The sequence below is a fragment of the Delphinapterus leucas genome, chromosome 1 (genome assembly GCF_059928025.1).
Source record: "Delphinapterus leucas isolate spDelLeu-1000000601 "Yukka" chromosome 1, BTC_Dleu_Yukka2, whole genome shotgun sequence".
NCBI classification, from domain to species: Eukaryota; Metazoa; Chordata; class Mammalia; order Artiodactyla; family Monodontidae; genus Delphinapterus; species Delphinapterus leucas.
In genome coordinates this window covers 162,566,738-162,583,123 of record NC_143129.1, presented here as the reverse complement: position 1 = coordinate 162,583,123, position 16,386 = coordinate 162,566,738, and the positions used below count along the sequence as shown (strand labels likewise).

At 37.9% G+C, this 16,386-nt stretch overlaps 1 protein-coding gene across 10 annotated transcripts in view; it reads right to left on the bottom strand.

Annotated features, from left to right (window-relative positions):
- Positions 1 to 16,386, bottom strand: part of ZMYM6 (zinc finger MYM-type containing 6) — a 43,390-nt gene that overhangs the window by 7,905 nt on the left and 19,099 nt on the right. For 9 of the 10 annotated variants that reach the window (XM_089896388.1, XM_089896403.1, XM_022575184.2 and 6 more), the window contains 8 exons: positions 14,393 to 14,543; positions 13,328 to 13,443; positions 12,247 to 12,522; positions 11,924 to 12,074; positions 8,938 to 9,110; positions 7,632 to 7,782; positions 6,272 to 6,406; positions 5,418 to 5,458 (listed from right to left, as the gene is read on the bottom strand). In XM_089896388.1, the coding sequence (XP_089752514.1) occupies positions 5,418 to 5,458; positions 6,272 to 6,406; positions 7,632 to 7,782; positions 8,938 to 9,110; positions 11,924 to 12,074; positions 12,247 to 12,522; positions 13,328 to 13,443; positions 14,393 to 14,543 (1,194 nt within the window). The remainder of the gene's footprint in view (positions 1 to 5,417; positions 5,459 to 6,271; positions 6,407 to 7,631; positions 7,783 to 8,937; positions 9,111 to 11,923; positions 12,075 to 12,246; positions 12,523 to 13,327; positions 13,444 to 14,392; positions 14,544 to 16,386) is intronic. The other variant, XM_089896423.1, reaches the window with a different exon arrangement.

Here is a 16,386-nt window from a genome sequence, read left to right as displayed (position 1 = left end):
TTGCCCATGTTCCTAATGGGTGTTGGGTCTTCTTAGTGACTCACAGAAACTCTCTACATATGGAAAAAAATAGCCTTTTATGGCAGAAATTGCAACCTTGTTTTTTTCATGTGTCTTTCATGTGTAGTTGAATTTTCCTTACAAATCTTTTATGGCTTTTGGGTTCTGTGACATATTTAGAAAGACTTTCCCCACTTCCGCACTAAAATTCTTTCCTATACTTTTTCCTAGTACTTTCATTATTTTTTAAAACTTAAAACTTTTCTCCATCTAGACATCATTTTGGTTTAAGAGGTAGAAATCTAACTGTATTTTCTTCCATATGTCTACTTAGTTGTCACAACACTATTTACTGAATAATCTAGATCTCTCCTACTGATCTGAACTGCCACCTAGTTTGTTTCTAAATTCGCATATATATATATATATATATTTAGGTCTATTTCCAGACTTCTTTTCTATTGAGCTGTCTATCCACGGCTTCTTGTTGTTTCAACTATGTAGCCTTATAAAATTTGTTGTATAACTGATTCACTTTGCTGTACACCTGAAACTAACACAACCTTATAAATCAACTATATGCCAATAAAAATTTAAAAAACATTTTTTTTAATTTGTAGTTATCCTATAGTTTTGGGAACTAGCTCTTCCCCTTCTCTATTCTTTTTTCAGAATTTCACTGAAGGTTTTTAAAGCACTGGAGTGACAATCTGATTTGCATTTTAAGATGATCATTCTGGCAATACTGTGGAGAAAAAAACTGCAAAGGGCAAAAATGGAAGGAGGAAGACAAGTAGGAGGTCACTGCAATGCAGAAGAAAGGTGATGGTGGCTCAGACTAAGAAGACAGCAACAGGAGTGATAAGAAGGAACACTGGAGAGGAAGTGTGGGGGAAATAAAACAGCTCTGCTTTATTTGAGATGGCTATTCACAATCTAAGAGTAAATGTCAAGCAAGCAGTTGGATGGATACGTGAATCTAGAGCTCAGAGGTCAAGGCAAGAGAAATAAATCTGGTAATCAGCCACCATCTAGGTGGTTTAAAACCACAGGACTATAATGAGTCCCCTACAAAGAAATGTAGATTGACAAAAGGAACAAATGATTGACCTAGAAGTTGAAGAAGGTATTTCAAGGAATGAAGGAGAGATCAACTGTATCAAATGTTACTGAAAGGATGAGTAGAATAAGAACTGAAAATTGACCACTGGATTTGGCAAAATAAACACTGATGGAGATCTTGACAAGAATAGTTTCAGTGGAGTGGTGCAGACAAAAGCCTGACTAGAGTGAGCTAAGGGAAGATAACAGATAAGGAAATGGTGGCAGCAAGTAGAGGCCACACTTAGAGGAGTTTTTCCAAAATGGAGAGCAGAGAAATGGGACAGTAGCTGAAAGGTCATGGTGTTAAAGAAGGATTTTTTTCAGGTAGGAAAGATTACTGCATGTTTTTGTGTTGGTAAAAATTATAAGTAGAAAGGAAGGCAAATCCAGAATATATAAAGAAACCCAGGACTTCCCTGGTGCAGTGGTTAAGAATCTGCCTGCCAATGCACGGGACACGGGTTCAAGCCCTGGTCCAGGAAGATCCCACATGCCGCAGAGCAACTAAGCCCATGCACCACAACTACTGAGCCCACAAGCCAGAACTACTGAGCCCTGCGTGCAGCAATGAAAACCCAATGCAGCAAAAACTAAATAAATAAAAATAAATTTATATTAAAAAAAAAGAAATCCATAAGAAAAAGACAAACACAAATATGGGGAAAAATTAAAAACAGGAAATTCAAAGAAAATTCAAATGTTCAAAAACAGAAATATAAGCAAACACACTAGTAATCAGTGACATGTAAAATAAAACAAGATATTACTAAACAGACTGGCAAAAAAAAAAGTTTAAATCTGACAACATAAAATAACAATAAGGCTGTGGGAAATGAGTACAAAAATAAACTGCTCGTGGGAATGAAAACTGGACAGCCACTCTATAGGGCAATTTGAAAACTAAAAATGCAAATGCACTTTGTCGCCAAAATTCCATAATTCCACATATACACTAGACAAACACCTGCACACGTGCGCAAGGAGACGCAGAATGTCCACTGTAGCAGATATTTTTGATAGTGAAGCAATCTAATGTTTATCAATAGGCAATAGATAAATAAAATATGGTACCTATATACAATATTATACAGCAGCAATAGGAATGTACCAAATCTATTAAATATCACATGGATATTTTAAAAAATAACATTAATTATTTTCCATGGATGTGTATATATGAATGTGAAAGATTAAAAATGGTCTGAAAGGACACACACCAAACTCAGAACAGTAGTTGCATCTAGGGTTGTGAAAAAGGACTGAAGGTAGTGATTCATTTTTTAAAAAGGAGAAAAAAGGGAGGGTAGAAGAAAAAACAAAAAAACTGTGAGCTAATAAGCCAAATCTATCAATGGTTAATTCTGGATGGAGGGAATACAGTAGAACAGGGAGTTGGCAAAATATGGTTCATGGGCCCACCGCCTGTGTTTGTAAATAAAGTTTTACTGTTCCAGTGTTTTACTCACTCATGTATTGTCTATGGCTACTTCTGCACTACAATGGCAGAGGTGAGGAGTTGTAACAGAGACTGTATGCCCTGCAAAGTCTAAATATTTACTCTCTAGACCTTTATGGAAAAAGTTTGCTGACATTTGCAGTATATTCTCTTCTTTGCACTTCCCTGTATCTCACCTTTCCCCCAAATTTAAGACCACTTAAATAACCTGAAGAGATTCAGACCAAAGTCCCAGAGAAACAAAGAAAAAATTCTAAAACTGTCAGGTTTTTTTTTTAATCATAAAAATACTACATTATTTATTATTATACTTTTTATAGACTAAACTGAAAATATTAATCAGAACTATTCTGTAACATAGTTTAAATGATTGGTGAATTACAGAAATACTCCACATAGGGAAAACATATATAGGGCAGTCACATTTAATATGAGGGATATGTTCCTGAAAATCCTGAATAATTCAAAACCAACATAATTCAAGACTAATTGTCCCATACATATAAAGTAGAGGAGGGATGCATTATCAGAGTCATAAGCCTATAACCAATATAGAATATTTTTATAATACATATTAATAATACTTATTAATATAAGGTACATTAACAATGATTCATTATACAGTTAGGCAGTTAATAACAAAATTATTAATTCTACAACATGGTGATCTATTAATAATGTAATTTTAAGATATAACTTAATGTACAATACATAGCACACATATAGACACAAAATTAACTTAATGATAGTTCATTAACTAATGTAGTATACTGCCTGAAAATAATTAAGTAGAGTTATCACCATCTTCCAACAACACTAATAATGGGAGAGTTAAGAGATATCGAACTAAGTAGGATAAACTATCTCTCCACATTATGGTGAAAGCTGGTCTGATTCCCTGGAAGACTTTTGCTAAAGAATGAATCTAATGAATCTAACGTGGTTTGGTTTTTTTTCTCATTTTTTCTTTTTTCACTGAGGATTTCTTGATATGCAGACACACTGTCCGTCTTTCGCCTTGCCACTATGGAACCGCAATCCACATTTGGATCATCTTCAAATATAGCAACTGGTTGCTGAAATATGGTCAAAAGTCTATGCCAGTCACTTCACTGCTAGTTGATGTGTTAAAGGCCCAGCCTAATTGCTGGGGCCCTCTTCCTGCTACCTTTGTTTTTCTAATTCTAGCAAGTCTTCCTTTATTAATCCCTGGGCAACAACCCAAGCAAAATTTCAACATTCCTTTCAACAACCTTGCACAAATTTACCTTCTTTACCATTTTCATAGCTTTTTTTAAAAAATTAATTCATTTAGTTTTGGCCGTGTTGGGTCCTCGTTGCTGCACACGGGCTTTCTCTAGTTGTGGCGAGCAGGGGCTACTTTGTTGCGGTGCGCAGGCTTCTCATTGCAGTGGCTACTCTTGTTGCGGAACACCGGCTATAGGTGAGAGGGCTTCAGTAGTTGTGGCTCATGGGCTCTAGAGTGCAGGCTCAGCAGTTGTGGCTCACGGGCTTAGCTGCTCCACGGCATGTGGGATCTTCCCAGACCAGGGATTGAACAAATGTCCCCTGCACTGGCAGGCGGATTCTTAACCAGTGCACCACCAGGGAAGTCCCTTATAGCTTCTTTATTAGCAGATGTTATGGTGTCTTCCAAGTTAAAGCCTCTTTAAATTCTGGTAAAGCTGAAATGTTTTGATAGCTTCAGTGTTAGCAGATATAGCTGGCCTGCTCATTTTTATATTCTTAAAACCTTGGTGGGCTTTAAAATTGGAAAGCCAGCCATGATTTGCAGTAAACCTTTTTGTCTCAGTGTTGCCTCCTTTCAAATCATCAAAATACTTCATGCCATAGCACAGATGATAGCTTGGCCTTAGGGACGCGTTATGGCAGCACTGATTTTGCAGCTGTGTTGCCAGGATTTCTTCCATTTATTCCATTATCCTTGCCTGGTTACAAGATAATTTTGTGAACTAAAGAATGTACCTGCTTTAATACTGCTTTGGGGTTTTTTGAGCATTATCTCTAATACTCTGCAGGGTGCACTCTCCTAAATTAACAGCATGAGATATCATAGCAATGGTCTGGCCTTCTTCACAAAGTTTTATCACATCTAACTTCTGCTCCAAATTTAGAATTTGGGGCACACTTTTTAGTATAGCAACACCACTTAATGAACCTGAATGACACTGTTATATCAATATTTAAAAAAAGATTTGAATTGTATCAAAAGCAAATGTTAAGAGAGCAACACAACAGTCACTGAAAACATTAACTCAAGATCTGACACATTAGGTTCATGTGATATTGATAAAGGATGATAGGAATTTTGTTTTCCTGCTAAAGTGATGCTGACATAGGACAACAATGAGATAGTCTGCAATTCTTTCAGCCTGCCAGATTTGAAATTATATATTTCTTTAAATTTTTTTTTAATCTTGGGAAATTTCACAATGAAGTGGGAATTTAAATATATTTTTATTTTGCACTATTTTCAGGCTCACATACTTCAAAGATGCATAAAACAACAATATACTGAACTTTTTCAAGAGACCTTCTAGTGTAAAAGAAAAATACCTGAATGTAGTAAAAGAGAAAAATAAGCAACCAGACGGAATTAACAAGTATTTAAAGAAACTAAGGAACCAGAACACAAACAATAAAATCAGGAATGCATTCTTATTAATGATCTAACTTTAAGATTCAAAAACAAAAATCAGTGTATAATATATTACTCTACTTTTTAGAAAGACTAAGCAGCAAATAGACATGAACTCAGACATACATTAGAAGGCTATATCCAAAATGAAACTAAACCCAAGGGGCATTAATCAGGAAAATATTTAATAAAACTTACATCTTCAATGATCTTTGCTGCCTCTTTAGTATTAACTGCACCTGTTATGAATTAAAACATACATTATCCCTAGAATAACATTATCCCTAGAATATACAGAAGTAAACACTGAAACCAAGAAGTTACTTTCCTCTTGCTAAGATGGTCCACAGCCTAGTCCAGAATTTCTCAAAAAATGGTACAAGGAAACTTGGCATCAATACTACCTGGGGTGCTTGGTAAAGGTAGAGATTCCTGGGCCTAATCCCATCCTACTGTATTAGAATCTCCGAAGGTAAAGGCAGCGATATTAAAATCAATTGGGAGATTGGGACTGACATATATACACTAATATGTATAAAATGGATAACTAATAAGAACCTGCTGTATAAAAAAATAAATAAAATAAAATTCAAAAAAAGGGCTTCCCTGGTGGCACAGTGGTTGAGAGTCCGCCTGCCGATGCAGGGGACATGGGTTTGTGCCCCGGTCCGGGAAGATCCCACATGCCGCGGAGCGGCTGAGCCCGTGAGCCATGGCCGGTGAGCCTGCGCGTCCGGAGCCTGTGCTCCACAACGGGAGAGGCCACAACAGTGAGAGGCTCGTGTACTGCACAAAAAAAAAAAAAAAAAAAAAATCAAAAAAAAGAGAAAAATAAATAAATAAATAGAATCAACTGGGTTCTTAAAAAAATAAACTATACATGTCACTTCCTTCCCTATACATGCCACCCTGCTTGCTACCCACTTCCCTCAGAGACAGAGGGGCATGTTTCCTCATATAAACATATATGTAAACATTACCAATAAGAGCTATTTACCCTAGACAACACTCACCTCTACAGTCTACCCAAATGCCTTTACATCAAGTCATACCTTTTAAAACAACATTCTCTGTGAGCTGGGCAGGAGATATTTTTGCCAATGACACCACATTGGTTATAACTGGTATTGTATTTGTCCTTGCAGAAGGGAGCTCCACTGAAGCAGTTTGTGCCTTAGAAATATTTACTGATTAAAATAGACAAAAAGGTAAGACCTAGTATAAACAAAAGGATCACACACACACATTAAAGAAACCCTGTTTAACAGCTAAGTTTCAAGGTACAATGCAAATATCTAACTCTGTATAGTGTTGGGTTGGGTGATTCTGTTCAGATTAGTGTTCATTAGGACTTAAAGGGTACCTGATTCTCTAAAATTATAAACTTCAACTGATACTTAATAGTTGAAAATACAGGTATCAGCTTCAGGATTAACCAGACTTTTCCATTAGTGAATACTAAAATTCCTACACCTAAGCTTGATTCAAATAAAAATTTAACATGCTAATTTTTATAAGTAAGTTGGTGATGTAGCTGTCCATCCACATAAAAACAGTGACTTTGTTAACCCACATTATACAATGAAAATTCTACCACCACCCTGACTGGTCTTACGGAATGAATGATAACACAAAAGATTAGTGCAAGGCATATGTGATTAAGGTGATGATTAATAAGACTGCAAAGGCAGACAAAGGCCAGACTTTAACGTCAAAGCACAGGAATTCTGTCAATTCAGCAGCACGCCAGGCTTTGAGGAGAGAACATAACATCAGATGTTTTTAGTCTAACTCAGAGAAGTGCTACTTCAGAGAGCTACTTTCAGAACATGCCACATATCTATTCATCTGGATATTCTGGCCACATTAGCTGTCCTACTTGCAAAATTATTTTATTCTTAGCCAGGAAAAACTTCGCTACCTGTGAAGAACTGGTCTACTTTATTTTTTCTGATATAATTAATGTGTTGTTCTTTTTTCCTTGGCTACACGCAAGCTCTGGATCAAATCTGACACCAGTCACAGCAACCATATTAACATACTTATATCCTCTTCCTTTGTTTGCCCTGATGTTCTGTTTTTATTTCTGGTTTATTAACTGAATAGCATATATCCCTTAGTGTAAGTTACTTACGTACAGATAAGTCAGTCAAAAGCAATCAAATCTAATTTTCCTACAAAATCAGTGCTTATATGTTTATTGATTCCTTGGTGTGTTTGATTTTGATAACAAAAGGCATCAGGATTAATTTTCCCTCAAGAGCAATCTTTAAGAATTCTTACAGGAAAATTTAAGGAAATTCAGGCTATTTGACTCCAGTGAAATTTGTTTTATTATATTATTTACAACTGTGTGTGCTGATAGTAACTTAGGACTGACATAAAGACCCCCTTAGCCAAGTTTAACTTTACCTTTATTTTGTGACAGAGGGTCATTCATAATTTGCTGACGATGACAAAACTCCATGACACAAAATAGGTTACAGAAATGTTTGATGTTTCCTCGCCATTTTATGGACTCACTTAGCTTACCCTGTCGTTTACAACCATCACACTTGGCCATCTGAGAAAGAAATGTAAAACAGGATAGGCTTAAAACTGTAAAATAATGAAAATATAACACTAATCATAAAATCAGAGGAACCATGAAAACAGGATACATGAGTCAGTTGAGATCACAAAATGTAAGGTTTCTACCTTAAGACACCGTACTTAAAAATACATACACTATTTGTTTTGTATAGATGTCCTCAACTGAGAGGATATAAAAGTTATCTCCTGTTTTCAAAATTACTGATGAAGGAATTTAAAGATAGGCTTTTTTTTTTTTTTTAACGTTAAGAGGTAGCCTACTGCAGTATAAAGAATATGGGCTTTGGAGTCATAAAGATTTTGACTCATTCAACAAATATCTAACTAGATATCCTTCGTCTTGAGCATTGAGATAGGTCTTGGTCATATAATTATGAAAAAGACCCCCAAAGAAAGTTATATGTTAGGAATGTAGACAAGTAAACAGGTGATTTCACTGGAATGTTACAGGTGCTGTCCATCACCTACCAGCTTCTTCAGGGGCACATTACTTAACCTCCCTGGACCTTACTTTTTTTCCTTATTTATAAACAGGTAATACTATACCTACCTGTTAGGATTGTGGTGAGGAGTAAATGAAATAACACTTATGAAGTACTGGACATGTATTAGTGGTTCAATTAATTATAGCTTTCGTTGTTAGCCTTTCAAAAAAAAATTTTTTTTAAAGAAGGCAGGTGAGGGGTAAGGAGGTCAGAGTCATTTGTCCTATGAAGTGAGAACAAGGTCTGACTTCAAATTTCTCAGAGTAACTTTCTGAATGAGAGAGCAACTTAAGGCAACATAACTATGTAAAGTTCTAACTAAAAAAAACCCAAAGTTATAAATAAGGTCCATGTGCCTTATAAGAAAGCAAAAATTAAAGGAACATATCTTCAAACAACAACAAAGTCTCCCAAAATCCTATACTCTTTTTTAATTTTTTCTTATTTATTTATTCTTTTTAATTCTATACTCTTTACCCCAAAGATTTCATGTTTATATTCAATTGAATTTTGCTTTAGGAGCCCATAATTTATTTACCCAATTCTAAACACCCAATTTTTCTTCACATAATCTGAATATATTTCAAATAGAAAATAATTTGTACGAACTTCAGAAAGCCAAAGAGATATATTACATTTACCTGATAAAATAGAACAGTAAATTTGGTCATGCAGTCTTCACAACAAAACTCTTCTAATTTGCCCTCCAATCGATTTTCTACCAAATTAGGGGACGTCTGTGAACAATAACTGCACATCTTACAGTAGTTTCCCCATCGTTCTCCAAAGTCACGGGCAGAGAGGAATTTGCAAACTGAGAACCAGAGGGATAAAAGCAAGAAACATCAAGTTTATATAAACTTGAAGACAGTAAAGTGAGTTTCTACAGTCTTAGATAGCAACTTTAAGCTAATTTCTAAATACTTGACACAATTATTTGCCTCTAGGTTAAAAGACAGTCTTATCTATATTCACAAAACAAACATATCACTTTTGAAACATATACTCTAAATATTAGGTCGTTTATATTCAGAAACATCAGAGGTATTGGGTTGGCCAAAAAGTGTCTTCAGTTTTTAAGTAAAAATAAAAGACACATTTTTCATTTTCACCAAGAACTTCATTGAACAACGTATTCACCCTTTTGTTCCACTACCTTCTGCCATTTTTCAGGCAACTTCATAATTCCATCTTCACAAAACTTTTTTATCTTTTTGAGCAAAGAACTGTTCAGGTGCCTTTTACTGTCTTCCAGGGAATTGAAATTTTTCCCATTAAAAGAATTTTGTAAAGAACAAAATAAAAGGAAATCCGAAGGTGCAATGTCTGGTGAATACAGTGGATGAATCAAAACTTCCCAGCCAAGTTGTAACAGTTTTTGCCGGGTCATCAAAGAAACATGCGGTCTTGCATTATCCTGATGGAAGGTTATGCGTTTTCTGTTGACTAATTCTAGACACTTTTCATCAAGTGCTGCTTTCAGTTGGTCTAACTGGAAGCAGTACTTGTTGGAATTAATCGTTTGGTTTTCCAGAAGGAGCTCATAATAGAGGGTTCCCTTCCAATGTCACCATATACACAACATCACCTTCTTTGGATGAAGACTGGTCTTTGGTGTGGTTGGTGGTGGTTCGTTTTGCTTGTCCTACGGTCTCTTCCATTCCACATTACTGTACAGTATCCACTTTTCGTCACCCGTCACAATTTGTTTTAAAAATGGAACACTGGGACTTCCCTAGTGGTGCAGTGGTTAAGAATCTGCCTGCCAAGGCAGGGGACACAGGTTCGAGCCCTGGTCTGGGAAGATCCCACATATCATGGGGCAACTAAGCCCATGCGTCACAACTACTGAACCTGCTCTCTAGAGCCCGTGAGCCACAACTACTGAAGCCCACGTGCCTAGAGCCCGTGCTCCGCAGCAAAGACAAGCCAGTGCAATGAGAAGCCTACGTACCGCAACGAAGAGTAGCCCCTGCTCACCACAACTAGAGAAAGCCCGCGCACAGCAACAAAGACCCAACGCAGACAAAAATAAGTAAATAAATAAATTTATTTTTAAAAAAAGAGAGAAAAAAGCCAAGTTCAAAAAAACAAAACAAGGGCTTCCCTGGTGGCGCAGTGGTTGAGAGTCCGCCTGCCGATGCAGGGGACACAGGTTCGTGTCCCAGTCCGGGAAGATCCCACATGCTGCGGAGCGGCTGGGCCCGTGAGCCATGGCTGCTGAGCCTGCGCGTCCGGAGCCTGTGCTCCGCAACGGGAGAGGCCACAACAGTGAGAGGCCCGCGTACCGCAAAAAACAAACAAACAAACAAACAAAAAAAAGAACGTCTTCCTTACGTTTAAGTAGAGAATTGCATGCGGAAATACAGTCAAGGTTTTTTTCCGCTTAACTTACGTGGAACCCAAACATCAAAGCGATTAACGTAAGCAACGTGGTGCAAATGATTTTCAGTGCTTGATTTGGATATTTTGAGTATGTCAGCTGTCTCCCACGTGGTATAACGTTGATTGTTCTCAATGTCTCAATTTGATCACTATCAACTTCAACTGGTCTACCCAACCGTGGAGCATCGTCCAGAGAGAAATCTCCAGCACGAATCTCGCAAACCACTTCTGACACATTCGATCAGTCACAGCACCTTCTCCATACACTGCGCAAATCTCCTTTTTGTGTTTCAGTTGCATTTTTACCTTCCTTGAAATAATAAAGCATAATATGCCAAAAATGCTTTTTTTCTTCCATCTTCAATATTAAAATGGCTACATAAAAATTCACCAATTTTTTAAATTTTTGCCCGTGTCGGATCTTAGTTGTGGTACACAGAATCTTCGTTGAGGCATGCGAGATCTTCTCGTTGCAGCACGCAGGCTTCTCTCCAGTTGTGGCATGCGGGTTTTCTCTTCTCTAGTTGTGGCACACAGGCTCCAGGGCACGTGGGCTCTGTAGTTTGCGGCACACAGCCTCTCTAGTTGAGGTGCGCAAGCTCAGTAGTTGTGGCGCATGGGCTTAGTTGCCCCGTGGCACGTGGAATCTTAGTTCCCTGATCAGGAATCAAACCTGTGCCCCCTGCGTTGAAAGGTGGATTCTTTACTACTAGACTACCAGGGAAGTCCCCCAAAATTCACCAATTTTGATAAATCTTTTTTTAAATGCACGCTGATATGACAGCTGTCACATACAATCTAACAAAATTGTTTCGAATGAAGTTAAAGAAAACTAAGTGCTACTAGAGCCATCATACAGAAAAAAACGAAGCAACCTTTTGGCCAACCCAATATAAAAGTTTCTTAAGCCAAGAAGCAGTAATTGCCTAAGTACCCTCTTTATGAATGGGTGCAAAAACAAAAAGATCTCTGAAGTCATAGCTAAACTTACGAAGAGATTTTCTATATACGAATACCATTGACCTAATTATATTTTGAAAGTTTTTCTTTATTGAGATTATTATAACATTTAAAAGGATAGACTTTAAAGTGAATTAAGTATAAACTCAATAAAAAAGCTTCAAATTATACTTCATAAAAGAAATTACTTGAAAATTAATTGTGGATTAACAGCTCAACTCATCATGAATTACTTCATAACAACCATATGCTCTGTGGCCAAAACTGAGCTTTTTTCTTTACCTTCACTACAGAATGGCTTATCAACCCCTGAGAATCGTACAGTCTCCTTTATAATTTTCTGCAGTTTACAGTAGTCACACATTGCCATAACTTTATTTCTCTTTTTGTATTCATCAGAGCAAATCTTGCCACAAAACAGAAACATTTTACCCTGCAGAGGAAGAACAGTCATTAATATCTAATTAAATTAAACAGTTACTTTATTGTTAAGAAATCCTTTTCTTTCTCATTTCAAAGCAAACCAAGGGACTGTCAAAGATGAAAAGACAAAAATACTTCTTTAGATAAACTCATATTCAATCCCTTCCACGACCTCTCTTTACCTTGTAGAAAAGAAGTTCTGGTTTTGTGGCAAACAGATGGTTACAGTGCTGACACTTGAGTTTAACAACTGTATGGGTTAAAGCAACTTGCTGGGACTGAGCAGAAGGAGGCTGGAGACTGGCTGCGGCAGAGCCACTGACGGAGCTGGGGGAAACGGCAGAGGTGTTACCTCCTCCTGCTGACACTGCTGACCCAGAGGGTGGACTTACAACCACTTGGCCCTGAGACAAGGGCACTGCTGAAGAGTTTGTTCCTTTTGGCTTGTTAAATACATTCTGAATGAATACAAATAAGGCAAAGATTTTATCAACTGAGAAATAAGGTAACTTGATCAATTTCATTTTCTCATTTTAATAAATTAATTCCCCCCAAACGTTTCTTGAAAATTTTATTGAGTAGTTCACAGAAAGAGTTGAAATGGCATGCTTCCAGAATAGGACTGAGAAATGCAACATTAAAAGATTGAGGACTAAAATTCAGGCTTTCCAGACAAAGATCTCTAGTACATGACTAATTAATAAATTAGAGCAGGCCTCTCCTTTCCCCCAAGATACCCCTTCACCTGCACTCCCATTACCAACCAGCCTCTCATGGCTATTAAGAGCACAGTGGCCACCAGTAGTCTCTTTCTCCCTGGTGCAGGCATCTTCCCACCCAGGAGGATGGGAAACTCTACCCTTTCCCTGTGTATCAGAGAGAAGAGAAATGGGACAAGTAAGTGGAAGCTTCCATATCCACGCCAGGAGTCATTATGTATCTGGCCCAGGATGAAACGAAGGGACACATGAGCACATCACCATGCCACCTATCCAAACCATAGCCTAGCTTCCATTCTTTTGAAAGGGAGAGAGCCAAGGGAGAAAGCGGGAGAGAAAGGTAGTTTAGGTGAGCACTCTGAATTAAGAAGGACTGAGGGTCAAATCTTGGGCTCAGACATTTTGCAGTAATGACCTCTTGGATCACAGCTGAATAGAATTTTTTTCTTTCTAACTTAATAAGCATGGTCCTTCAGCAGTTAACATTTGCCACAGACCAACGCCTAAGAGAACTGCAAGGGCAAAGTACTACCTTAGGTCATACCTGGAAAGCCACCACACAACTGGAGCTGCAGAAGCTGTATATAGTTCCATTGGACATGGCTAGGTGATACTGAGGGACTGCTGAGGTCTTACAACTATGACACAAAACCTGGACACCTTGGTAGCAAAAAATAAAAACCAATGAGTAAGTTACACAGATGAACAAATGATCCAAAAATGTATTAGGAGAGTAAAAAACCCAAATATTCAGTAATATGCAAAACAAAAATGAAGGAACTTTACAATAATATGTAAAGCTAACCTCAATTAAGTCCCACTTACGCAAAAATTAACTTGGAACTTATACACGTTTTTTCTCTCTTTTCACATATGAAATTACAAAATAAACACTTCAATCAAGAGAATCACTGAAAAACTTTGTCACGTAAAAATCAGCTCTTGGGCTTCCCTGGTGGCGCAGTGGTTGAGAGTCCGCCTGCCGATGCAGGGGACGCGGGTTCGTGCCCCGGTCCGGGAAGATCCCACATGCCGCGGAGCGGCTGGGCCCGTGAGCCATGGCCGCTGAGCCTGTGTGTCCGGAGCCTGTGCTCCGCAACGGGAAAGGCCACGACAGTGAGAGGCCCGCGTACCACAAAAAAAAAAAAAAAAAAAAAAATCAGCTCTTTGTGGGACTTCCCTGGTGGTCCAGTGGTTAAGAATCCGCCTTCCAATGCAGGGAACATGGGTTTGGTCCCTGGTGGGGGAACTAAGATCCCACATGCCACGGGGCAACTAAGCCCGTGCGCCACAACTACTCAGCCCGTGTGCCACAACTACTCAGCCCGTGTGCCACAACTAGAGAGAAGCCCGCGCACCACCACAAAATATCTCACATGCCGCAACTAAGACCCGATGCAGCCTAAAATAAATTAATTACTTAAAAAAAAATACTGCATGGATCCTTCAAAGAAAATAAAAATAAAAATCAGCTCTTTGAAACTAAAATAACCTTGGGTCTTTATTTAACCACATAGATCAGTTTAGTTTGTAACGAAGTGAAAGAAAAGCAGTCACATTCTTCTTTAATAGTTATGAAATCTATAAATTTATCAAACTTAAACATTACCTGAAGAAATAACTGTCTTAACTCTGTAAGCAGATAAGCAATTAATAGAGCAGAAAAGCTCTGTTTTTCCTGAGTCGTTCGTAGTCTCAATCATTTCAGCTGAGGGCCTCAATGATTTCCCCAAGGCATATGGAGGAGTTTGGGCTGAATTCTATTAAAATAAAATAAGATTTAGATACCTAGTACAAGCACACGTATATATATATGGTTTAAGGAAAGAAAAAGAAAAGCTACCTACAACCAAAGGCTTTGGCTAAAATATTTGAGCATGACAATGATAGCAGCTACACTAAGTACAGACTTTCCTAAAAGTTGGGATGTAGGAAAAATAAGTTCTTTCAGACAATAATACAAGCATACCTCATTTTATTGTGCTTCACTTTATTATGCTTTGCAGATACTGCATTTTTTACAAACTGAAGATCTGTGGCAACCCTGTGTCAAGCAAGTCTATCAGCGCCATTTTTCCAACAGCATTTGCTCGCTGTGTCACATTTTGGTAATTCCCGCAATATTTCAAAATTTTTCATTATTATTGTATATTTTATGGTGATCTGTAATCAGTGATCTTACCATTGTAACTATTTTGGGGCGCCATAAACCACTCCCACTTAAGACTAGCTAAATTGATAAACGTTGTATGTGTTCTGACTGCTCCACTGACCGGCTATTTCCCATCTCTCTCCCTCTCCTCAGCCCTCCCTATTCCCTGAGACACAACAATATTGAAATTAGGCCAGTTAATAACCCTACAATGGTCTCTAGGTAGTCAAGTGAAAGGAACAGTTACACATTTCTCACTTCAAATCAAAAGCCAGAAATGATTAAACTTAGTGAGGAAGGCATGTGGAAAGCTAAGAGAGGCCTAAAGCTAGGCCTCTTGTGCCAGTTAGCCAAGCTGTAAATGGAAAGGAGAAGTTCTTGAAGGAAATTAAAAGTGCTACTCCAGTGGAGACACAAATGATAAGAAAGCAAAACAGTCTTACTGCTGATATGGATAAAGTTTTAGTGTCTGGACAGAAGATCAAACCAGCCACAATATTCCCTTAAGCCAAAGCCTAATCCAAAGCAAGGCCCTACCTCTCTTCAATTCTATGAAGGCTGAGACAGATGAGGAAGCTGCAGAAGAAAAGTCTGAAGGTGGCAGAGGCTGGTTCATGAGTTTTAAGGAAAGAAGCCATCTCTAAAACATCGAAGTACAAGGTGAAGCAGCAAGTGCTGATGCAGAAGCTACAGGTTATTCAGAAGATCTAGCTAAGATAACTAATGAAGGTGGCTGCATTAAACAACAGATTTTCAATGCAGATGAAATAGCCTTCCATTGGAAGAAGATTCCATCTAGGACTTTCATGCTAGAGAGAAGTCAATGCCTGGCTTCAAAGCTTCAAGGACAGGCCAACTCTCTTGTTAGGGGCTACTGCACCTGGTGACTAAGTTGAAGCCAATGCTCATTTATTATTCTAAAAATCCTAGGGCCCTTAAGAATTACGCTAAATCTACTCTGCCTGTGTTCTATAAATGGAAGAACAATGCCTAGATAACAGCACATCTGCTGACAACACGGTTTACTGAATATTTTAAGCCCACTGTTGAGACCTACTCCTCAGAAGAAAAGATTCCTTTCAAAATATTATTGCTCACTGACAATGCATCTGGTCACCCAAGAGCTCTGATGGAGATGTACAATGATATTAATGTTGTTTTCACACCTGCTAACAAATCACCCATTCTGCAGCCCATGGATCAAAGAGTAATTTTGACTTTCAAGTCTTATTATTTAAGAAATACATTTCGTAACGCTATTGCTGCCATACATAGTGGTTCTTCTGATAGAGCTGGACAAAGTAAATTAAAAGCCTTCTGGAAAAGATTCACCATTCTAGACGACATTAAAAGCATAAGTGATTCATGGGAAGAGGTCAAAATATCTACATTAACAGGAGTTTAGAAGAAGTTGACTCCAACTTTCATGGATGACTTTGAGGGGTTTAAGA